This window comes from Aethalodelphis obliquidens, unplaced genomic scaffold, assembly GCF_003676395.1.
Source record: "Aethalodelphis obliquidens isolate GAN/ISIS:26980383/991018 unplaced genomic scaffold, ASM367639v1 scaffold13, whole genome shotgun sequence".
NCBI lineage: Eukaryota > Metazoa > Chordata > Mammalia > Artiodactyla > Delphinidae > Aethalodelphis > Aethalodelphis obliquidens.
This window is the reverse complement of record NW_020837957.1, coordinates 30,187,702-30,213,539: the sequence shown is the minus strand read 5'-3', so window position 1 is coordinate 30,213,539 and position 25,838 is coordinate 30,187,702. Positions and strand designations below refer to the sequence as shown.

General features: G+C 41.1%; 1 protein-coding gene across 8 annotated transcripts in view; it reads right to left on the bottom strand.

Moving 5' to 3' along the window:
- The window catches only part of SLC44A3 (solute carrier family 44 member 3), a 93,671-nt gene extending 68,061 nt beyond the window's left edge, over positions 1–25,610 (bottom strand). For 2 of the 8 annotated variants that reach the window (XM_027114388.1, XM_027114387.1), the window contains exons 1-5: positions 25,308–25,608; positions 24,731–24,838; positions 21,230–21,372; positions 18,892–19,028; positions 17,874–17,967 (exon numbers count right to left, since the gene is read on the bottom strand). In XM_027114388.1, coding sequence (XP_026970189.1) covers positions 17,874–17,967; positions 18,892–19,028; positions 21,230–21,372; positions 24,731–24,838; positions 25,308–25,334 — 509 coding nt within the window. In that variant the 5' untranslated portion in view covers positions 25,335–25,608. Of the gene's footprint in view, positions 1–17,873; positions 17,968–18,891; positions 19,029–21,229; positions 21,373–24,730; positions 24,839–24,920; positions 25,009–25,051; positions 25,171–25,307 lie in introns of those variants that run through there. The other 6 variants (XM_027114394.1, XM_027114389.1, XM_027114391.1 and 3 more) reach the window with 6 other exon arrangements.
- Between the last annotated feature and the right edge of the window lie 228 nt (positions 25,611–25,838).

The window sequence follows — 25,838 nt, the reverse complement described above, 5'->3', positions numbered from 1 at the left end:
CCTTTCTTTTAGGAACTATTAGAGATAAGGACTGGCTCAATCAAAAGCTGTACTAATGAAACCACCAGCTTTATTTCTATCCTCTTCAAGAAGACGTAAAAGCCTTGAGAGTTTTGTTACAAACAGAGTGAGTGCTTAATAAATGAGTGATAAACGTATGAATGAAGCTGTGGTTGATAACTGCCTTGGGTAGATGAAAAAGCTGACCTCTTTTGGGGCCCTTCCTGAAATGGAAAAATGCCCAGGAATGTTCATCCTAATGAATCCTAATGAGGCCACACATACCTTCACAGCATCCTGCTCTTCTTTCCTTCTGTGGGCCCCAAACAGTGGAAATAATCCTGATCCAAGAAGTGCTAAATTACCTGACAAGTTGCTAAAACATTCGGCGGTCGCCAACATCGCACTGCCATGAAGGCAAAACGCCTTCTGAAACCCCAGGGAAGCTCAGCACAGAACAGACAGCAGGATCTTTCTCAGGAGTCACAACAGCATGTGAGAGTTCCCGAGTCGCTGAATGGTGATTTAAGAGAACAGTAATACAACCGAGCCGTTGTTTTTTTTACATTAAAAATTTTGCAAGGGTGATACATTCCCACAGCTCAGATTCCAAAAGGCGCAATAGGATAAACTGTGAGTAACTGCACTTTCTTCTCCTTGGGCCACGGAAATACATTTCCTCACAGGCGACCGTTGTTTTGGTTTCTTGTATATCATTCTAGAGACGTTTTTAGCATACATGAACGTAATAGGAAATTTAAATAGGAGTCTTCTGTTGAGGCTCAAAGAAAATAAAAATTATGTCCCCAAATGAGATGCCAGACCCCACCAAGCAGGGCTTGTCAAAAGACAGGTAGGAGAAAACTGGTTATTCTCTTAAACCTTCACCCACACTGAATATAAGAGTGTTGGAAGTTGGAGATTAGAAGAGCATTTTATAAAATAAACTTTTAATTTTGGAATAACTTTAGTGTTACTGAAAAATTGCAAACATGGTACAGAGAGTTTCCATGGACCTTCACTCACCTCCACCTAATGTTAACATCTGACATAGCCACAGTACATTTGTGAAAATTAAGAAATCAACATTGGTGGGCTTCCCTGGTGGCGCAGTGGTTGAGAGTCCGCCTGCCGATGCAGGGGACACGGGTTCGTGCCCCGGTCCGGGAGGATCCCACATGCCACGGAGCGGCTAGGCCCGTGAGCCATGGCCGCTGAGCCTGTGCGTCCGGAGCCTGTGCTCCGCAGCAGGAGATGCCACAACAGTGAGAGGCCCGCGTACCGCAAAAAACAAAACAAAACAAAACCCAAAAAAAACATTGGTGCTACACTATTAACTAAACCACAGTCTTTATTTGGAAGTCACCATTTTCCACCAATTCCTTTTTCTGTTCCGGGATACCACACTGCATTTATTTGTTGTGTCTCTCTTGGTTTGTGACAGTTTCCTAGTTCTTCCCTATTTCTCATAACTTGGACACTTTTGAAGATTCATGGTCAGGTATTTTATAAAATGTCCTTCAAGCTATAGAATGACCCTCACATTTTCTCATGATTAGGCTGCAGTTATGGGTTTATAGGAAGAAAACCACAGAGGCGAAGAGCTATTCTCAGAGGATCACATCAGGGGACACGACAGCAACATGACCCCACTGCTGAAGTTGCCCGAAATCACTTGGTTAAGGTGGCTGGTACCTGCCAGTTTTCTCCACTGGAATGTGACTATTTTTCTCTTTCTACACTCTGTTCTTTAGAAGTGATTCACTAAATCCAGCCTGCTCTCAAGAAGAGGGAAATTAAGTTCCACCTCCTGGAGGAGGAATATCTACACACATTATCTGAGATCCTCTGTAAAGATTTATCCCCTTTCTCCCATTTATTTATTTACTTAATCAGTCATTTATTTATATAAGTATGGACTCATGGATATTTACTTTATCATCAACCCTAGTACGTAGCTTCAAAATTGCTAAATAGTACCCCGTGAGAAACAAATTTACCAACTAGAGCACAGTGTTTATGTACAGTATTTAAAATTTTTTGGTGTTTTTTTTTTTTTTTTTTGGCTTTAGCTTACAGTATGTAGTCACATGGTTATTTCTCAAAGTTACCTAGGCCAGCTCCTTTTCTCTCTACCCCCTTCAGTTAGGTTATGTCACACATTTATAATAAGTTAAATTCATTTGTTGTAGTCTACATTTTATCCTGAGATCTCCTGATACCTTGGTTGATTGTATTTTTTATTTGGATACAGTTGACTGTGTACAGGTGTTGGCAAGTGCATAGACTCACGTACAAGAGCAATTCTAAAGAGATGTTTTTGTTTTTGTTTTGAGAGAGAGAACTGCCATGTGAGTCTATCGCTGTCCCTTAGGGCGAGGGATACTACTCCTAAGTCAGATGAGAAGTGTTTCCTGGAAAACTCAGAGGCTTTACAGACCTTAACCCATGGGTTAAGGTCTGAGCCCTGAGAACGGGGTGGGGCTGGTGTCCAGGACGGCTACATGGACGACTGTGGGGACCTCAGCGGAAAGAAGCTGTGGGTAGCTGCTCAGTGCCTCGGGAAAGGGGAAGGAAGGCCCGACCAGAGGAATAGGGAAATGATCAGCCAGGGCAGAGATGCACTCGACCATGTAAGGGGCACTGCTGGTGAGAAAGCCCATTGGTGGAACTTTCCAAATAACCCGAAAAGTGCTTCATGGAGAAAGCTGGCTGGAACATCTCCCAAGCCCAGAAGACTCATCCTAGAATCAGTACTAGTCAAGTAAAAATGCTCCTGGCTCCTTCTGTCTTCTCTTCACTTTTGGTGTACCAGCCCCAAGAGTCAGAAGCCCGTTTTAGCAAAGCTGGGAAAGGAAGGGGTGAGGAAGTAGGAGAGGAGAGAGAAGCAGAGGCTTGCACCTCCCCTGACCCAAGCCGTCCCCCTGCTCCTGACCCAACCTGGGGGACAGAGAAGCTTCAACTTCCGGTCAAGTTTGAAGTCTGTCACACTGCGCTGAACATTTTAATTCCTGAATTGAAAGTGTCTTTTACCACTTAAAGTGACTGAGTCCTTACTACCTAAAAGTAACCAGAGAAGTCTTGGGAACTGTGTTTTCATACAGGGGCAGAGAAAAAACTAGTCTGGCTGAATAAACTTAAAGAGACAGAGAAACAAAACTAGAGTAGCTTTCTAACTACATCCTATAGGTTATGTTTGATGTAATGATTATACAGGCAAATATACACACACACGTATACATACTTATATGTATATAAACACATAAGTCACACTTATGATATTTCCTTTTTATGGAAAAGGTGGTACACTGCATACTGCTTTATAGTTTGCTTTTTTTTTTAACTTAATACATCTTGTAGCTCTGCTCATATTAGAATATAGGAGACTCCTCTTATTTTTACTGAGGTAAAATTTACATATAGTGAAATGTACAGATCTTAAACATACAGTTAGTGGCTTTTGACAAATACATAAGTCAATGTAACCACCAGCCCTTTCAAGGTGCAGAACAGCTTTTTTACCCCAGAAAGTTCCCTCATGCCCCCTTCCAATCAATCTCCATGGCTTTACAGGCACTATTAATCTGATTTCTATAACTAAACATTCGTTTTGGCTCTTGTCTAATCCCATTTAAATGGAATCACATAGTATGCACTTTTCTGTGTCCAGCTTCTTACACTCAGCTGTCACATGTATCAGCAGATCATTCCTTTAACTGCTGAGTACTATCCCACTGTATGAATATACTACCACTTGTTTGTCTAGTCTCCTGTTGATTGCCATTTGAGTGGTTTACAGTTTTGAGCTATTGAAAATAAAGTTGCTATCCAGGACCTACTGTATAGCACAGGGAACTATATTCAATATCTTGTCATAACCTATCATGGAAACCTGAAAAAAACCATATTTATATACATACATATATATGTGTGTATCACTGAAACACTTTGCTGTATACCTGAAACACTGTAAATCAGCTATACTTCAGTTAAAAAAAGATGCATCATCATCAGTTTTAAAAAGCTGCTAGCAACATTCGTATATGTCTTTTTAGGGACATACGTTTTCATTTCTCCAAGTAACTACCTAAAAGTGGAATTGTTGGGTCATATGGAAAGCGTATGCTTAGCTTTATAAGAAGCACCAAACTTTTTCCAAAGTGGCTGCAGCATTTATATCCCACCAGCAATGGCTGAGACTTCTAGCTGTTCTACCTCCTCACCAGCACTTGATATGGTTCACCTTTACAATGGGAGCCCTTCTAGTAAGCATGTAGTGATATCTCACGGTATTTTCAATCTGCATTTTCCTGATGGCTAACAATGGTAAGCATCTTTTTATGTACCTATTGGCTCTTTGTTTATCTTCTTTTGAAAAGTGTCTGTTCAAGTCTTTTGCCTGGTTTTATTGGGTTGTTTGACTTTTTGTTATTGATTTAAAGTAGGGATCAGTCAAATTCAGCCCACCATCTGTTTTTGTACATGAAGCTTTATTGGAGCAGAGCACAATGCATTTCTTTATGTATTTTCTATGACTGCCCTTGCCCTGCACTGGCAGAGTTAAGTACTAGTGGCTCCTGAGATGATAATGCCCACAAAGCCTAAAATATCTACTATATGGCCCTTTAAAGAAAAGGATTGCAGATGCTGATTTAAAGAAATTCTTTATATACATATTCTGGATTTAAGCATTTGTCATATAGACATACTGTGAATATTTTCTCCAAGACTGTTGCTTCTTTCTTTTTTTTTGTTTTGCATTTTCTTAACGGTATCTTTAGATGAATAGAAGTTTTTAATTTTGATGAAGTCCAATGTATCATTTTTTTTCTTTTATGTATAGTGCTTTGTGTGCCCTCTCAAATTTTTGCCTACTTCAAGGCGGCAAAGATATTCTTCTACTTTTCTTCTAGAAGCTTTATAGTTTTAGCTTCTTAGGTTTAGGTCTAGGATCTATCTAAAATTAGTTTTTGTGTGTGGTATAAGGTAAGAGTCCTCAATCAAAATGACCAAGTCATTTTCCCCCATGTCTTCCCACTGATTTTAGCACTTCTTCTCCCCATGAAATTGCCTTGCCACTTTCACTAAAAATCAATTGGCCATGTATATGTTACTCTATTTCCGGGTTCTCTATCCTGATCCACTTATCTGTCTATCCTCATTCCAATACCGCACTGTCTTAATCACTGTAGTTTTATAATAACTTTTGAAATCAGGTGTTATGAGCTCTCTAACTTGGTTCTTCTTCAAGTTTTTTTTTGTGTGTGTGTGTCTGTGAACCTATGTCTTTAGCATTTTCTATATTTTTTAGAATAAACTTGTCAATTTCTACAAAAATTATATTGGGGCACTGTGTTGAATCTATAGAACAATTTAGGGAGAAGAGACATCCTAACAATATGAAAACTTCCAATTCATGAATTAGGTATATTTCTCTACTTATTTAGGTGTTCTTTAATTTCTCTCAGCAATGTCTTATCAAAGTTTTCAGTTGAGGGCTCACATGTCTTCTGTTAAATATATTCCTAGTTATTCTATACATTTTTGATAGTGCTGAAGATGGACTTCAAAATTATTTCCTAATTGTTTGCTGCTAATACATAGAAATGTAACTTGACTTTGTAGTTTGCAGATTTGCTAAATTCACTAAGTAATTATTTTGTAGATTCCTTTGGATTTTCTATGCAAACAATTAGGTCATCTATTAATAAAGATGGTTTCGCCTCTTCCAATCTATTTTTTTCCCTTACTTTATTGCAATTCCTAGGACCTCTACTACAGTGGTGAGTAGAAGTGGTAAGAGCATATATCCTTGCCTTGTTTCTAATTTTAGGTAGAAAGCATTTTATAGTTCACCATTATGTATAATATTAACTACAGATTTCTCATAGATGCCCTTTATCAGACTGAGAAAGTTCTCAACTATTCCCAGCTAGTCTCTTATTAAAAAAAAAGAGCTAAATAGTGTTACATTAAGTGATATACCATTATTTATTTAAGCAGCCCTCTATTGAAAGCCATTTAGATTGCTTTAATTATTTTGCTATTATAAACGCTGCAGTGAATAACCTTATACAAAGTCATTTCACACTGGTACATGGATACCTGAAGATTAAATTCCTAGAAGTAGAAATGCTTGATTAAAAAGTGATGAATGTAGGGAGGGGGATCAAGATGGCAGGGCAGGAGAATGTGGAGCTCACCTCCCCCCACAAACACATCAAAAATATATCTACATGTGGAGCAATTCTCATGGAAAACTAACTGGAAACCAGCAGAAGAACTCCTATACCACCAAGGTTGCAAGAAAGATTTCTACATAACCAGTTGGGACAGAAAAGGCACTGGGTTGGGACCTGTGCCCCTGAGAAGCAAGCAGGTCAAGCCACAATCTGGGCATCCGAGTCCTGGGCTCCTGTGTGGAGAAGACAAGCCCCCGTTCCTGCTGGAAAATCTGCTGCAACAGACAGAAGGGCTAGAGAAGCCTAGACTCTGCTTGCAAGGAGTGTGCAACTGCTGTCTTGCTGACAATCAGGGTGGAGAGAGCCATGCACGGGTGGCTGCTGCCTCGTCGCACTTCTTAATCAGAAGGGGCAAACACCCTGGCCCTGCTCACTCCACACCACAGTCTGCTGTGAGATCAGGGCAAAGATTCAGGTTAGCTATGCAGAACCAGACCAGGTCACCTGGGGGGTGATCCAGGTGAAGCCACAGAGGCCATTGCACATGGATGGGGCGAGTGGAGCCATAGTGGCCACCGTCAGGGTGAGCACAGGGAGGTGCCACAAGAGCACACAGAGGCTAAGGGCTGAATCTCGGGCAGACAGGCCCTGGGAATTCATCTAGCTACACAGAGACAGCCCAGAGGGCCTGGAATGCGGTCCTGGTGGGGTGGTGATGGCCACCGTCAGTGCATTCAGGAGTAGCAGATCATCTCCCAGTGAGAGCACCCCAGCTAAGCCCACTTCACACCACAGCTTAGCCTAGACCTGGGGCAGACAGGTCCTGGTAGAAAACTGGCACCGAAGCAGCACAGATGGCAGGCGGGAGCATAGCCACCTAAACTCCTGCAGCCACAACGTCCTGACCTGCAGCCCCAGCCCACTCCACACCACAGCCTTGCACTAGATATGGGATGAACACAACAGAGAAAGGGATGCGATCTTGGGCTGCTTCTAAGCAGAGCCATGGGGGCCCACAGGTCCTCTGTGACCGCACGGGCCTCACTTGCTGTAGTATTCACCTCCCTAGGGGTGGGGCACGCACTCAAGGGCAATAGAGCCTGACTGAACCTGACCTTCAGGGCTTCTAATCCAACAACTGGGGAGCAGACCCTGCCCCTGACAGGGTGACAACAGCCACAGAACAGAAGGGAAGCCCCACCTCATATCCTGCACAGGGTCTAGAAACAACAACACGAACTACACCTCCTATCAAGGGGATAATGGCCAGCAAACTCTGAGGAAAGACCTGGCTGGCAGCCATACTCAAGCCAGCAACTTGCACCAAAGACAGTGGACATGGACAGTCTACATAGAGATGCTCCCACATAAAAACACCCCTTCAAGACCACAGTAGATAATTGTGTCTCCTAAATTTATTAAGACAGAGAAAGTTAAATAAAATGAAAAGGCAAAGGAACTACTCCCAATTAAATGAAAAAGAAAAATCCCCTGAAAGAACAAACAATGAAACAGACCTCTCCAATCCACTACACCCCAAGTTAAAAAAGTTGGCAATAAAAATGATAACTGAATTAAGAAAGATTATTGATAGAAATGCAGATCACTGTAACAAGGAGCTAGAAACTATAAAGGTGAACCAATCAAAAAGAGACAATTCAACTGCCAAGATAAAAACCAATCTAGAAGCAATTCATAGCAGAATAAATGACACAGAAGAATGAATAAGTGACTGGAAGATAGAATAATGGAAATCACCCAAGCAGAACAGCAGACAGAAAGACAAATGAAAACAAATGAAAGCAACATACGAGACTTATGGGATAATGTAAAATGTGCCAACCTACACATAATAGGCGTTCCAGAAGGAGAAGGTAGCGGGGATTGAAAATGTATTTGAAGAAATTATGGCTGAAAACTTCCCAAACCTTAAGAAGGAAACATAATACCAGGTGCAGGAAGCACAGAGGGTCCCAAACAATGTGAACCCAAACAGACCCACACCAAGACATATCATAATTAAGATGGCAAAAGTTAAAGGGAGGATTCTAAAGGCAGCAAGAGAAAAACAAAGAGTCAGTTACAAGGGAACCCCCATAAGGCTATCAGCTGATTTCTCTGCAGAAACTTTGCAGGACCTGAAGGGAGTGGCAAGATGCATTCAAAGTCCTGAAAGGGAAAAACCTAGGATGCTCCACCCAGCATGATTATCATTTAGAATAGAAGGAGAGATAAAGATTTCCCAGAGAGGCAAAAACAAAAATCATCCAGCAATACTAAACCTACCCTAAAAGAAACATCAAAGGGTCTTCTCTAAATAGAAAACCCACAAGAATTTATAGGAAAGGGAAAATCATAATAGAAAAGGCAAATATATAAAAGGATTGATGATTACTTAAATAAGCCAGTGCATAGATTAAACAACAATAAAAAATTGTAAAAGCAATTGTACTTACAATAAATAGGAAAAGGATAAGCATGAAGATGTAAAATATGACATCAAAAGCACAAAATGTGAGGGAGGGGAGTATAAAAATGTAGATCTTTTAGAATGTCTTTGACCTTGAATGACTATTAGTTTAAAGCAAGTAAATAGATATAGTTGTGGGTCAACATGCTTGAACTTCATGGTAACTACAAATCAAAAGCAGAACAGATCCACAAAAAACAAAAAGAAAGGAACTCAAGCATACTACAAAAGAAAGTCATCAAATCACAAAAGAAAATACAAAAAGAAGAAGAAATGAATGAAGAAGAACTACAGAACAACTGGAAAACAAGGATTAAAATGGCAATAAATACATACCTATCAATTATTACTTTAAACGTCAATGGACCAAATCTCCACTCAAAAGACATAGCATGGCAGATTGAATAAAAGAAACAAGAAACTACAATATGCTGCCTGCAAGAGATTCACTTCAGGGCAAAAGACACTCACAGACTAAAAATGAGGGTATAGAAAAAAATATTTAATGTAAATAGAAACAAGAAGAAAGCAGGGGTAGCAATACTCATATCAGACAAAATAGGCTTTAAAACAAAGGCCATAAAGAAAGACAAAGAAGGACATTAAATAATGATAAAGGGTTCAATACAAGAAGAGGATATTTCACTCTTTAATATTATGTACCCAGTATGGGACCTCCTAAATACATAAAACAAATACTAACAAGCATAAAGGGAGAAATGGACAAGAATACAATAATAGTAGGAGATTTTAACCCTCCACTGACATCAATGGACAGATCATCCAGACAGAAAATCAATAAGGCAACAGAGGTCCTAAATGACACAATAAACCAGTTGCAACTAACTGATATCTACAGGACACTACATCCAAAAAAACCATAATACACGTTCTTTTCAAGCGCACATGGAATGTTCTCCAGGATACACCACGTACTAGGTCACAAAGCAAGCCTCAACAAATTTAAGAGGACAGAAATTATTTCAAGCATCTTTTCTGACCACAAGAGTATGAAACTAGAAATCCACCACAGAAAGAAAAAGAGGAAAATACTAAACAACATCCTACTAAAAAAAAAAAAACCCAAAAAACAAACAAAAATGGGCCATGATGAAATCAAAGAAGAAATTGGAAAATACCTTGAGACAAATGAAAATGAAAATATAACCTTACAAAATCTATGGGATGCAGTAAAAGCAGTTCTAAGGGGGAAGTTCATAGTGATACAGGCCTTCTTCAAGAAACAAGAAAAATCTCAAATAAACAACCTAACCGGTCACCTAAAGAATTAGAAAAAGAACAAACAAAACCCAAAGTCAGCAGAAGGAAGGAAACAATAAAGATCAGAGAGGAAATACATAAAATAGAGATAAAAGAATTGAAAAGATCAATAAAACCAAGAGGTAGTTTTTTTAAAGATAAACAAAATCAACAAACCTCTAGCCAGGCTCACCAATAGGAAAAGAGAGAGGATCCAAATAAACAAAACAAGAAATGAAAGAGAAGAAATAACTTAATAACACAGAAATATTAAAACATTAGAAAATATTATGAACAGTTATACGCCAACAAATTGGACAACCTAGAAGAAATGGTAAAGTTTCTAGAAACATACAGCCTGCCAAGGCTGAGTCAAGAAGAAACAGAAAATTTGAACAGACATTACTAGAAGTGAAATAGAATATGTAATAATAAAAAAAAAAAAACTCCCTGCAAACAAAAGTCTAGGACCAGACAGCTTCACTGGGGAATCTTACCAAACATGTAAAGATGAACTTATATCTATCCTTCTCAAACAATTCCAAAAAGTTGAAGAGAGAGGAACATTCACAAATTCATTCTATGAGGCTACCATCACGCTGATGCCAAAACCAGACAAAGACACTACCAAGAAAGAAAATTACAGGCCAATATCTTTGATGAATATAGATGCAAAAATCTCAACAAACTATTAGCAAACCAAATCCATACATAAAAAGGATCATACACCATGATCAAGTTGGATTAATTGCAGGGTTGCAAGAAAGGTTCAACATATACAAATCAATCAATGTGATTCACCACATTAACAAAAGACAAAAATCACATAATCATTTCAATAGATGCAAAAAAATTTGACAAAATTCAACATTCATTCATGATAAAAACACTCACCAAAGTGGGTATAAAGGTGACATATCTCAATATAATAAAAGCCATTTATGACAAATCCACAGCCAACACAATACTCAATAGTGAAAAACAAACGCCTTCCCACTAAATTCAGGAAAAAGACAAGGATGCCCGCTCTCACCACTTCTATTCAACATAGTATTGGAAGTCTTAGCCACAGCAATCAGACAAGAAAAAGAAATAAAAGGTATCCAAATTGGAAGGGAAGAGGTAAAACTGTCACTATTTGCAGATGGCATGATACTCTATGTAGAGAACCCTAAAGTTTCCACACAAAAACTAATAGAACTAATAAATGAATTCAGCAAGGTAGCAGGATACAAAATTAGTATACAGAAATCTGTTGTATTTCTTTACACTAATAACAAAATATCAAAAATTTTAAAAAGTCCCATTTAAAATCTCATTAAAAAAAAACACATAGGAATAAAATTAACCAAGAGGTGAAAGACTATATGCTGAAAACTATAAAACAGTGAAAAAGAAACTGAAGAAGATTCAAAGAAATGGAAAAACACCCCATGCTCTTGGATTGGGAGAAGTAATATTGTTAAAATGGCCATATTACCCAAGGCAACCTACAGACTTAATGTGATCCCTATCAAAATATCCATGACATTTTTCACAAAACTAGAACAAATAATCCTAAAATTTATATGGAACCACAAAAGACCCCATACTGCCAAAGCAATACTGAGAAAAAAGGACAAAGCTAGAGGTACAACCCTTCCAGACTTCAGACAATGCTACAAAGCAACGGTAATCAAAACAGCATGGTACTGGCACAAAAGCAGACATATAGATTGATGGAACAGGATACAGAGCCCAGAAATAAACCCACACACCTATGGTCAATTAATCTATGACAAAGGATGCAAGAACATGCAATGGAGAAAAGACAGTCTCTTCAATAAGTGGTGCTGGGAAAACTGGAGTTACTTGTAAAAGAATAAAATTAGAACATTCCATAACACCATATACAAAAATAAACTCAAAATGGATTAAAAACCTAAATGTAAGACCAGATACTAAAAAACTCCCAGAGGAAAACATAGAACACTCTTTGACATAAATTTTAGCAACATTTTTTTGCATCTGTCTCCTAGAGCAAAGGAAACAAAAGCAAAAATAAACAAATGGGACCTAATTAAACTTAAATGCTTTTGCACAGCAAAGGAAACCATCAACAAAATGAAAAGACAACCTATGGATTCGGAGAAAATATTTGCAAATGATGAGACTGACAAGGGGTCAATATCCAAAATATACCAATAGCTCATATAACTTAATACTGAAAAGATAAACAATTCAATTAAAAAATGGGCAGAGAACTCAATAGACATTTTTCCAATGAGGAAATGTAGATGGCCAAGAAGTACGTGAAAAGATGCTCAACATTGCTAATTATTAGAGAAATGCAAATCAAAACCATAGTGAGGTATCACCATGCACCAGTTGGAAGTGCCATCATCAAAAGTCTACAAATAATACATGCTGGAAAGGGTGTGGAGAAAAGAGAACACTTGTACACTGTTGGTGGGAATGTAAATTGGTGTAGCCACTAGGGAAAACAGCATGTAGGTTCCTTTAAAAAACTAGAATTAGAGCTACCATATGATCCAGCAATCCCACTCCTGTGCATATACCAGAAAAAATGAAAACTCTAATTCAAAAAGATACATGCACACCAGTGTACATAGCAGTACTATTTATAATAACCGGGACAGGGAAGCAACCTAAAATGTCCATCAACAGATGAATGGATAAAGAAGATGTGGTATATACATACAATGGAATATTACTCAGCCATAAAGAAGAATGAAATACTGTCATTTGCAGCAACATGGAGGGACCTAGAGAATATTATACTTAGTGAAGTAAGCCAGACAAAGACAAATACTATATGATATCACTTATAATGTGGAATCTAAAAAAATATTATAATACAGATGAATCTATATACAAAACAGAAACAGACTCATAGACATAGAAAACAAACTTGTGGTTGCCAAAGGGGAGAGAAAGGGAGTATGGGATTAACAGATACAAGCTACTATACATAAAATAGATAAGCAATAAGGATTTACTGTATAGCACAGGGAATTATATTCAATATCTTATAACATATAATCAATATAATCAGAAAAAAATAACTGAATCACTATGCTGTACACCTGAAACTAACACAATATTGTTTTTTTAAGAGTTCTTTAAATATTTATTTATTTTTGGCTGCATCGGGCCTTCCTTGCTGCACGCGGGCTTTCTCTAGCTGCGGTGAGCGGGCTTCTCATTGCGGTGGCTTCTCTTGTTGCGGAGCACGGCTCTAGGCTCGCGGGCTTCATTAGTTGTGGTTCGCAGGCTCTAGAGCGCAGGCTCAGTGTTGTGGCGCACGGGCTTAGTTGCTCCGCGGCACGTGGGATCTTCCCAGGCCAGGGCTCGAACCCATGTCCCCTGCATTGGCAGGCGGATTCTTAACCACTGTGCCACCAGGGAAGTCCCCTAACACAATATTGCAAATCAACCATACTTCAGTAAAAAATTAATGAATGTATGTACCTTCATGACTGATGAATATTGATGAATTACCCTCAGGATCCTGCCTCAGCATTGTATGGAAGTGCCTATTTCCCTACACTCTTGCCAAAGGTGTGTTTTTAAACATGTTGCCAGGCTATGGGGTGAAAACATTAGAGTCTTAAATGGAATTTACCCTATCGTGAGGGAGGTTCATTCTTTTTTAGTATCTTTAAAAAATATTGTGCTTTTTCTCTGCAGCATCTATTCACATTCTTTTTTCATTTTTATATTGAGATATTGGTCTTTTAAAAGTTGACTAGTAAGGCCTTTCATAAATTAGAGATTAATCTTTTTTATATGAATAGCAATTTATTTGCCTGTTAATTTTACTTCTAGTGTTTTGTCATGCAGAAATATTTGTTTTTAATGTAGTCAATGCATTTTTAATTTTATGCCTCCTGAGTTTTAAGTCATGGTTAGAAGCCTTCCTTACTTGCAGGCTATAAGAGAATTCTCCCATGCCTTCTAGTACTTCCTGGTTTCACTTTATAAGTTAAAATCTTTAACCCATTTGGAATTTATCCATATAAGCCACGAGGTGTAGATCCAGCTCTTCCCTCTGGATGCCTACCCAGCTGTCCCAACCTACATGTTGAACAGTCCATCTTTTTGTCACTGATTTGAGGTGCCTTTTTTTTTTTTATCATTTACTAAATTCTTGTAAGAATTTGGGTCTATTCCTGGATTATATAGTATCTTTCACTGATCTTTCTACATATGAACTAGTACCCAGCATTTTAATTATTAAAGATTGTTTTAAAAACTGGAAGGGCTGGTTTTCCTTCATTGTTTTTCTTTTTCAGATTTTTCTTGGCCATTTAAGAAACTTTTTTCCTTGCAAACTTACATCAGCTTATCTAGCTACTGAAAAAATCCTGCTATTATTTTTATTTTAATCATGATAAACCTATTGCTCAACTTAGACAGACATAACATCTTAATAATGTAGGGAGAAGTAACATTTTTATAATGTTGAGTCATACTGTCAAGAACAATTTCTGTCTTCTGATTTGTTCAAGCTTTCTTTGTAGCTCAGGAATATATGAAAGTTTTCTTCCTGTGGCTCTTGTATATTTCTTGTTAAATTTATTTCTAGGCACTTTTGTGTTTTTGTAGGTGTTTTTTCTTGCTGTGGTAAAAGGAGTCTTTTCAAAAAACATATGAATGCTACAGATTTCAGTATATTTATCTTGTTCCCTGCCACCAAAGTTTCTTGTCATTTGTAGCTTTTCAGTTAATTTTCTTACCACCTACAGAGTAATAATTTTACCTCCTGCTTTCCAACTTCTAAACCTCTATTTTCTTTTTCTTTGCTTTTACTAAACAGTCTTAATACCAAAGAATCTGAATTGTTTTGAAAGAAAATGTTTTCTGAACTTTCATTTAGTGTTTCTGAAAAATAAGGTCAGATGTATAGATTCAATGTCATTTTATACTCCCCCAAACATAATTTTCCCTAAGAGCTTAATTTTGTCAACATAGTTTGTTAAACATGGTGCTTTTTAGGCATTTAACTTCCCTGTACTGGTAAAGAATGACCCATCTTACCCCAGAGAGTGATGGAGAGAGGCATGTAAAGTGTGGGTCACCCCTAGTGACCAGCTAGCTGGTAGGTGGCTGACCAGGTAGCTGCCTACGGAGTACCTCATGAGCTGGGGCAGGGGATGTGTCTCTTGGCCACAAACTGTGATTTCTTCCCCACTTCTGCTTTTCCTCTCCCCACCAGCAAAGCCACTCAGATATGCTGGAAGTAATTTGGAGAGCTGACTGTATATTTAGGTGACTCTCTATATGGAATTTATTCAAGCAAACAATGCAGTGACATGCACAGGCACCAAGGTGAGAGGCTAGAATTTACTGGAGGGAAAAGCCCAAGCCTTTTACATTTTAAATATATGGGGGACTCAAAATACAAATATTACGCTGAACACCAAAAGGAAAAAGATATGCTTGCTTGTTATCTTCTGCAGTATTTTTTCACTGCTCTTAGAAGCTCATTCCTAGGTACACAAATCTTCTTGATACTCAGTCATTGCTCTAAAAGGGTATGTTATACCTCACGTGACCAACCCAGAGAGAAGAAACAATTGGCTTAGTCAAAAAGAGGTATTTAGAAAATGTGCTTTGGCCATATAGCCACACTTCTCATGTTCTCAAGCTTTTCACTCTTGGCACTGCTCTTCCATGATAAATATGATAATTTCCATCTTAAAACAACCACTTGCTTGTGTAGGAAAAGGAAATGGAGCCCTCGGGCCTATTTCTATCTCCCTAACTCCATCCAAGAAAAGCCAATCAGCAGTTTTGTCTTCACTTGAAAAGTTAGTGTTGGAAAGGTCTGCATTTAAGGGGTGAAAGGCGTAGGATCGGCTGGAGCGGTAGAAAAGATGGTGCCCCGAGGACACAGTGTACAGGACCAACCTCCCGGCCCCCCCGCCTCCCCCCTCAAGCTTGGTGTGAGCCTAAGGAGGCCATTTGCCAGGCAAAAGAAAACCAACGAAGTCTCGACTGTTTGTTTTGGGTTATAGGAACAAATATGGACGCTGTTTGGGTTTGAAGGCCAGCTCTTCCACTTGTGCAACCTTAACCTACCTCTGCATCAGCTTTCTCAGCTGTAAAATAGGGTTGAAACGATATCCACAACACAGAGGTTTTATGAGGTCCAAGTAAATTAATACATGTAAAGAGCTTAGAAAAGTACCTGGCAAGTATCAGAGCTCAATAGATGTTTGTTGTTATCATCATCAATATCAAGATATAAGCTTCCCATGGAATTACAGTTACCATCCCATTTACAGTAAGAGGAGAGTTTATCCAACTCTGGTTAAATTACAGCCTTAAAAATTCTCTTCTCTTTCAATTCCTTCTGCAGGTCCAGTTACAAATAGTGTTCTTTAAAAAATCCTTCTCAAAACACAAACACTGCACTACATTACTTATATGTGGAATCTAAAATAGTTAATCTCACAGAGGCAGAGAACAGAATGGTAGTCACCACAGGGGAGGGAGGGAAAAGGGGAGATGTTGGTCAAAGGGTATAAAGTTAAAAAAAAACTTCTCTCCGCCTGTTAAATAATTTTCTTTCAAGTTACTACAACATTTTTGTTTTTTTTCCCCTGGATTTAGTTATGTTTCATTGAGACATGTTTATGACATCTAACAAAAATCAGAATTAAAAAAAGAAGATATTATAGAAAAACGATATGGTATTCTCCTCTGGAAATAATTCTCCCCTCTTTCAATTACTTATAACACAAAGTATTTATTTTAGAAAAGAAGGGCACAAGGATGGTTAACTATATTCTTCCTCCTATTCTGTTAAAATCTCATTTTTTAGCACCTGCTATCTCAGCATTTTTCAAGCTGCATCTGCAGCCTGTTAGAAGATTATGAAATAGATTACTTTTTAAAAAAGTGAAATAGAATAGAAACTATTAGTGTGAATCATATGCAGTAAGGGGAAGTCTTGTTTTGTGAGACTTTTATTTCTGTTCCATATACAGAAGTATGCATGAAGCTATGTATACTGGGGTTGTGATGTAATACATGTCTTACTGTGAATCCCAGTCACAAGTTTGATGAACACCATAGCAGGGGGTTGGCATGATGCCTTGGTTCTACTTAAATTGTCATTATCTTGAAGGGATTGTGCACAGAGGTCTCATTCACTGTAAACATATGTACAATTTTCAAAAGAATGGCAATGCAAAATAAACCCAAGTCCTCCTTCAGTACATCTCAGCATCCTGATGGTGGCAATGATTATTCACTGCATTTTTCCCTTTAGTCTTCTCAATGGCTCACACATGAGGCATTTACCATGGCAGTGCAACTACTGCTTCACCATTACAACTTTAACTATAGGGGACCTCCTCTGTGCCAAGTACTGCCCTAGTTGATTGGGATGAATAAGATGCTGAAAGCAGTTCACTGAGTGGTGTTCTTGAGAAGGACCTGTTTTCTATTCTCATTGAGAAGAAAGGTGTGGACTCATTTGGCCTTGCCCACCAAGGCCTGTTTCTTATGGAGATATCTAGAGCTAAAAAAAACTAACAATGTCTGGTTGCAATAAAAAAGCAAAAGTAAATGATTTCTACTTTGTGATAAACAGCTGGAGTAGAAAAAACACACCAACTACTTTATAAAATCATTCATTTGGTAATAATTCATATAGTACTTTTTGCTAGCTCCAGGGTTGTCATTTGAAGACTACGTGTATTTTGACTGTTTGAGTTTTCTCCTTATTTAGCCTGGTTTCTAATCCATTGTCCTAAACCAATATGTATATTGCAAATAGCCCCTCCTTGTTTATCCCTGGCCTTCTGTAAAACGTAAGCTCCCTGCAGGCAGGGGCTCTACTGGATATCTCCTTTGCAGCTGCTTTCTGTGATACCCAGAGGAGTAACAGCCTCCCACCAAGTACCCAATAACTTTTGTTAATGGATAAGGAAAACTATGGAAGCTTTTACCTTGGAGGAACTGGTAGCCTGGGGCACAGCGAGTCTGCATTTGGATTCTGGGTGTAGTTGAAGGAATTCAAACTATAAACACACAGGAAGGACCCTGGAAGCAGAAGACACACAGACTGTACCACCTTCCTACGTTGTGCTTATCTTTCTAGGGGAGCCAGTAAGGAAACCATAGTCATTTTACCAAACCAGGAAAAAAAAAAAAACCCAATAAATCACTCAGGTTTAGAAAACAGGTCTCTGGGTGACCTAAGACAAAAAGAATCAGCATCACAACTGAGACTGAGCTAGGTCCTCTCTTTTCTCTCTCCAAAATGCCAAATTCAAAACTGAAAGTTATACGATAGGTACTAAAACGATAGGAAGATGAATTATTATATAGGCTTCATATTTTTAACCCAGCCTTGCAAACAGTTTTTAAAACTCTGGCACCCCATTTCACAAGCAGATGAAATTTGCAGTGGGTTGTCTCAAATTTCTTTTTACTTTCCTTTGCTTGTTTAATGCTTAAAATATAAATCTGAAAAGCAGGCTCAGAGCAAGTTACACAAATGCTTTTGGAACAGCTTAAGGCTATCCCACTGGTCAGTGAAACTATCCATGGCCCGAACATCTTAATGAAAGAACATACCTGTCGGCAATTCAACCCAAAGCCTGTGGGTGCCTCTCTAGGACTGGATGTGCCAAGTGCACAGAGCTCTCTGACCTCCATCTGACCTTGCCTTTGGGCCCTAAATGTCTGCTGTCTCCTCCCGCTCTCTATGGCAGACCAGTCCCTGGCAGTTAGCAGAGAACAGCTAGGGTTTCAGATGAATTCCAGATAAACCTGAATGAAACTGAACAGCTCAGGAGAAAATGTTTATGGCCCTTTCTACACAAGGAGAGGCACCCACAGGAAGGACAATTTCCAGTTTTGCAGAGAAAGCCAGGGCAGGGCAAGTTATCTAGGTCTGCACAGGTTACCCTGCTGTGGTCCCCAGCCTCAGAAGGAAGAGTGACCCCATCCCTCGGTACCTACCAGTAGTGTTTGCAAAGAGCTGGACCTCTTCCAGGGTATTAAGCTGCTCTTCAGGACAGCTGGACACACAGAGAACGGTGGAACTGAACCTCACATCCTTGACTTCCAGGTTGCAGGAATTCATAAAAAACACGTGTCTAGGAGACAAATGAAACAGGAGAAGAATGTCGTAGAGCATTTCCTGTCATTGAGTTTGATTGTGGGACTTAAAAATACCCACACGCTATCAAATGTGGGAATAATTAAGGCAAATTTTCATCATCAAATACTTCCACATAATTTAACATGTATTATGCCTACCTGGGTTCATCTATGGAGTTGTGCAGCTTGGCAACCATACTCAAATGTTAACAAAACTTCCCTTTTCCAGATTCAGCATTTTCTGGGATGTTGATTAACACTAGGGAGTTCTCCGAACAAGTCACTGAGGAAGGGAAAGGACTGATTAAACGGTCCCTGGTTTGCTAGGTGAGGCCAGTGCAGGAACGACTCATGAAGTCCACAGAAAGCATATTTGCACCCAGAGTGTTCAATTATACCTCAGAGAATAGCTGAACCCAGGGAAGTGAGACGTGGAGAGGAGGAGACCGAGGCTGTGAATTAAAGGCTTACCCCTCCCCCTGCCTCCCAGTTTGAGACAGGAAACTCGTGAGACCCTTCCTGCTGCAGCTGCCCAGCCACTGGGCACAAGAACAAAACTGGTTGTTGACATTAACAGGGTCACATGCTGGTTGGCAGTGGCAGCTCTCAGGCCCATGCCCTACACTTAACCGGGTTGCTGAGATCAGAGGAATGTCAGACCAAGAGCCCTGTAGGCAGTCCTCCAGGGGAGGGACTGGAGAAGGGGTGCCAGAAGCTTCTTCTTCCTCCAACTGGGGTTGGGAGAACGGTGGGTGGTGTAACAGGAGATGGGGGAACAGATTTCCTTGGTGTAGGATAAATACGTATTTTATTCTACTTATTAATTTTAAAAAATTGTAGTAAAATACACATAAAATTTTACCATCTTAAAGCTTTTATGTGCGCAGTGGCATTAAGAACATTCACATTGCTGTGCAGCAATCCCTACCACCCAGAACTCTTTTCATCTTGCAAAACTGAAACTCTGTACCCATTTAACAATAAGTCATCACTCCCAAACCCTGGCAACCACCATTCTACTTTCTGTCTCTATGAATGTGATTACTCTAGATATCTCATATAAGTGGAATCATAAAATATCTTTTCATGACTGACTTGTTTCACTTAGCATAATATCCTCAAGATTCATCTATGTTGTTACATGTGTCATAATTGCTTTCCTTTATAAGGCTGAACAGTATCCCAGTATATATATACATACACATTTTGTTCATTTATTCATCTGCTGATGGACACTTGGTTGCTTCTACCTTTTGGCTATTGAGAATAATAAAATATGTACTTTTCATTTCAAAGAGGATGACTGTTTCCCAGCATTGCATTATGAATACAATGTCTAAACAGGAGCACAGGTGCATCTGGGGAGCCCCTTCCTCTCCTGTCTTCTTTGTGAGTGACACCCACAAGTGCAGGGAGAAATGCCCCTCAGGCAGTCCATGTTCAGCAGTGCAAAGCCCCCCTCCTCAAGAGCAAATTCAGGGGTAGAGGAGGCCTGGTTGCAGATTTGTATTTGGTGATTCCAAACTTATACTCAGGACCTATCTAGACCTTTAAGATTTCTTTCCTAGGAGCTGCTTTTGATTATCAAGTCTTGAAATTATCACAAAGCTGTATCCATCTTAGAAAATCATGGCCAGGGATTTCTCTCCCCTCAGGGATTCCCGTCTCTTCTCTCCCCTTTTTGTTTCTGTGTTGGAGTTGGTGGGAGAAAAGTGAGACACCAAAGCTGAGAGTGCCATAGCTGAGAGTGTAGGCTGGGGAGGGAGTGGGACACAGGTTCCCAGCATTCCCAGGTGGGATTCAGGTATTTCCACACAGAAACAATACTGTGGATGGTGTATAATTAGTAACATGATTCTGATACATTATGGATAATAATAGTGACAACTAACATTTATTAAGCCTTAGCTCATGCAGTGTCTCAGTGGATCCTTAAAACAATCTTGTGAGGTGGGTCTAATAACCAGTTTAAAAAGATGAAAACTCAGCTCAGAGAGATTAAGTACTCTGCCCAATTTCAATTTAGGGCTGGCTGACTCTAAAACTTGTGTCCTATACTACCACACACGTCTCCCTCTCATGAGTTGGGCGGACAGAGTTTTGAGTGGGAAAACAGTTTCCAGGCTCAAACGACTAATTGATACAAAGTTTTGAAATCTAGCCCCTCTGTAGGTTGGGGACTTACTTGAAAACTTACTTTTTTAGGGTCATGTCCTGCCCCGAAAGAGGGGCCCCTTCTACTGGGGAGTTCTTCTTGCCACACACGTTGCCAAAGCTGTCGTAGCCGAAGAGGAGTCTTCCTGTGGCCCCAGCCGTCACTGAGTAGCCCATGATGAACACCTGGCAAAACCCAAGTAGCCGCCATGAGAGCCTGGCCAAGGGCTGGAAACTGGTCCCCCATATCCTTGGATGTTGATATAAAATGGAACCGGGTGGAAACGAATCTCCCCAGCAGCACTGCACTTTCCTCCTTCATCAGTAATACCAGCGAATCAGAGCAGTTAGCGCGCTGCTCCTCTAGTACGTGCTTTACCAGGTTAGGGAGGGAGAACATTCTAAAACACTGAAGCAGATTCCTCTCTATTTTCTCACCAGTTTGTGCTTCTCACCTTCTTCTCCAAGAGTCTGTCATTTTTTTCTTCTTGGCCTAAGTTCACCAGGATAATTCAATTTTTTTCCACTTGAGGTTCTTGTTTTACCTAAGGTCATAAGCAAGGCTATGCTGCCTTCCCTGAGGTTCTATCCATCTGTCCAACCCTTACTTCCTTCCACCTCCCTCAACTTTTCTTTTTGTCTTGTACTTAGGGGATTCTAACCCTCTGTCCATAACAAGTGAGAAAATGGTGTTTTGGAGTAAGTCCTTAAAAATACACAAGATAAAGAATCTCAGGAATTCTGCTGGACAAGAACATCACGCGATCTATAGTCACTTTTGTCCAATTCCGGAATGAATGTGGACTATTTAAAATATTCAGCTCAAACGACTGTTCCCTTAATATGCATTGACGGGCCCTCTACTCGGATTGAGTCTGTATCTTCCCATAACATAAGCTTAGTGTTGTAAGTTTCTCAATCTACAATGCGTAGAATACCATTTAATACTTGGAATCTATAGCACTGGTACCATATGTTCCAAAGGTACACTGTCCCAAAGTCAAATATGTTTCAGATACTCTACATTCATTACTAATTTAGGAATCAAAATAACAGTCTTAAAGTGCCCAGTGTGTGCTAGAGACTCTGTTGCTGAGGGACATAGAAACAAACACAACCGAGCCCCTGCCCCCAAGGAACTCGGCCTAGAAGACAGGCAGGGCTCAGGGCTTATAAACAGCTGGCTTCCTGGGGAAGGAGGCTCTCTGTCCCTCCTACTCTGCCAGCACCTCCTCAGTCTTGAGGTCAAACTGCAGGACGAGTGGGTCACCCCTGCCGGCGGACAGACCCCTTACCCTTTACTCTGAGGTTCTGCGTGTGACCGTGGGCCCATGTGGCTGACGTGATAGGCTGACCCAGCCCCCGGGTGTTCCCTTCCTGCCCTTCCTTCTGGAGTGTGGTCAGATCCTGATTGGTTTTGGACTTAGAGGGAGGAAAGGAGTCCTGGGCTTTTGCCCGGCTCACCAGAGATCTAATAATGAAGTGGTATTTCCCATTTATCAGTATTCCTTATGTTAATGTCCCCCTTGGGAAGCTTGTGGGGAGGAGTAGAAGGTTTTTTGGGGGGGGGGTTTCTGGGGGGAACAGATTTGGGTAATCCTGAGTCCCTGTCATACTACTACTACTTTAAACCATCAAAAGTTTTTTCCAATTTCAAACACACAATTGCAATTCCAAAGAGTAGGCGTGTATAGCAGTTATAGTGGGTTATCAAGGAGGTCACTGTCAACTGTACTGGGGGAGATCTGGAAAAAGGAATGTTGAAAGATGAGTAAGAAAAGGCAAGGTGGGAGAGGACACTGGAGAGGTAGTAGAGGCAGAGATGGTCCAGGATTTGAGCCGTTCTGTTCTGTGTCTTACGCACATATAAAGAAAGGCTGGCACTCTTTCTGTTTATAATAGACTGTCCCTGCTTGTAATTCTGGCCCTTCACCCCAAACCTCCTTCGTCTAGCCCTAACTCAGGGCAGCACCATCAATAATCCCATCCCACATGTGCCTTGTCACTGGTCAGGATGTCACAAGACCGACCAGAAAGCCGAACAGCAGAGAGGCAGAAAAAACACTCCTTGCTATCTTGGCTGTGGTTAAAAAAATGTTGCAAAGATACTAAAAGCTAGTCACCTAAGGAAGAACTATCATTATTCAAATTTAATATAGTAAAGAGAATGTGGGCATTTCAGATTTATTTTGCAAAGGACATATAAATTTAAAGCAGCTTCTAGCTCTGTACCACCTCTCAGATGGTTCTTAATTCTTCAGGCTGTGATGGGCCATCTACAAGTCCTCTCCTCAGAAAGCCGTTGGTTGAAGGTTTGGTAGTGCTGCACTAGGTTTGAATTGTAGAGGGGCCAGGGAAGATCATTAACAGCCCAGGTTCAAAGCTGCCAGGTACTGGCAGAACAGCTGCTCCCTGCATTTATATAATAGCAGATCCAGAGAGAAATACCAGCATCTGTGGGCAAGTATAGGTGGAGGTGTGGTAGGCACAGTTTCTCGCAGCTCCTAGAGAAGAACTCCAAGGGTCATAATAGAAGCAACACAGAACATTCAATTATGCCTTTAAGGACCAACCTTCCATTGTGCCTGTTACCCATCTGCCTGTGAGAAACCAGTCGGTAAGTCAACAACTGAATAAATGCCTTTCTTACTTGGAAAGAAGAACAAATATATTTTAGGATTTATTCAAATTTGTTTCCTTTCAACAGAGGTAATTATGTGATAGCTATTGTCCAGCTTTATAGATTGATCATTTACCATGCAGCAAATAGCACGGCTCAGTCTGGAATGGATGCTTTCATAAACACACTCTTTGAAGAAGTTGAGTGAGCTTTTTTCTGCTGTTAACTACAACTCTAAAGTAAGTACAAAGGCTACAAGATTCAGCTTCCAAGAGACCCTCCCAGGACAAAAATGGCACAGCATGATGAGGTCTACCATCAATCAGACGCACCTGGAAACTAGAGTAGGAAGGGGGAATCCCATTACCTACCAAACTAGAGGGTTTATAGCAAAGGCTTGTTTACCTATTAGCTGCTAAACACAACATATGAAGAGGGCATTACACTCAGCGAAAGTAAGAAGAATGTATTGATATTTCTAGGCTTGCACTGGATTTCCCTTTGTTAGAGGAACATTTTATCAATATGTGGGGGGGCTGAGATGAGATGGTAAAAGAACTTCCCCTCCGTGAGCTGGGATAATAAGAGACCACATATTGGCCTATTAAATAACGATGCCACTGCAAACGGTGGTTCTCATTTCCTAATGGAGTCTCGCATTAGAACGTGAGTGACGGCAATAAGCCAGCCTCTCCAATTTACCGAGCCTAGGAGGTTGAGACACCTGACAGGAATTTCGGAGAACTGCTGTTTACCCTGCGGTACTGGCAGATAGATCGCTCCCTGAAGCACAAACTTTAACCTCGTACCACCCGGAGCCTTCTCCCCAGGAAAGGCCCTGGGGACGCTATTTACATTTGGGGCACAGCTATCTCAGGACACACACATACTCTGGTCTCTTCCCTGCCAGGCGCTCACACTTACCAAACCAGCCCAAAAGAGAAAGAACAGGAACAACCAGGCCTTATCTGTGCATTTCCTATAAATCTGAGGTCGCCACTGTCTTTGCCTGGGGGTTGTCTCCGTGGAAACCTTTCCAGAAAAAGAAGGAAGAGTATTGAGGAAAAGAGGATAATCATATAGGTCCCAACCTGGAAAATGAATCGAAACTTACTTGAAGACTGCTCAGAATAACCCATTCCTTTTTTTTTTTTTTAAACGTGGCCGCCTGAAGCTCTCATGGAGCCTTTGAAACACCTGTCCTGTGCAGAGTGGATGTTAAGGTCCCAGTCGCCGAGTCCTTACCTGGAGGTGCCCCTAGAGGCGGCCCCAAGTTGGTGCTGGGCGGCCAGCCTCTCCCGCGCCTCCGCCCCAGCACTGGGGTCCGCCAAGTGCCCCCAGGACGCGGCGGCGCCGGGGGGAGGGGGAGCGGTGGGTATTGATCCGAGGGGGATCCTGGGAGGCGGAAGCGTCCGGGCGGGCAAGTGCTTGGAGGGGCCCGAGCCTTCCCCCGCGGTCCTTCTCCCGCGGTCCCTCCCCCGGGGCCAGGTGCAGGCCTTACCAGGTGCTCGGTGCGGAGGCACTGCATCCTGCGCTCCGCCCCAGGGTCCGCGCACTGGGAGCCCACGCAGAGCCCACGGCGGGCCGGCCCGGGGCCCGGCAGTCAAGCGGGGGGAAGGGGCGCAGTGCCGCCCCGCGGCCGCCTTCGAACGCCACGGACTTCGCCCCTGGCGCTGCCCCGAGGGCCCCCCGGCCCCCGCGAGCACCCGGGCCGCCCGCCTCAACCTCCGCGCGGTGGGGCGCCCGGGAAGCCCGTGTCGCCCGCTGAAGCGCGAGGCCCCCGCTGGCCCCGCCACGACCCTGGGCGCGTCTGGGGCGTAATGAGCCGGCGGCCACCGCAGTGAGCAGGAAGCCGAAAGTCTCAACGAACCCTTCCAGAGGGCGGGCCTGGGTGGGGTGCTGAATTACATCTACATAGCTAACAGGTGAGTGCCCTTACCCTGCCCCTGATTCTGTTTTAACTGATTTAAGACATTATTAAACAATCAAAAAGGCAGAAACTACCGTTATCCCCAGTCTACAGATGAGGGAA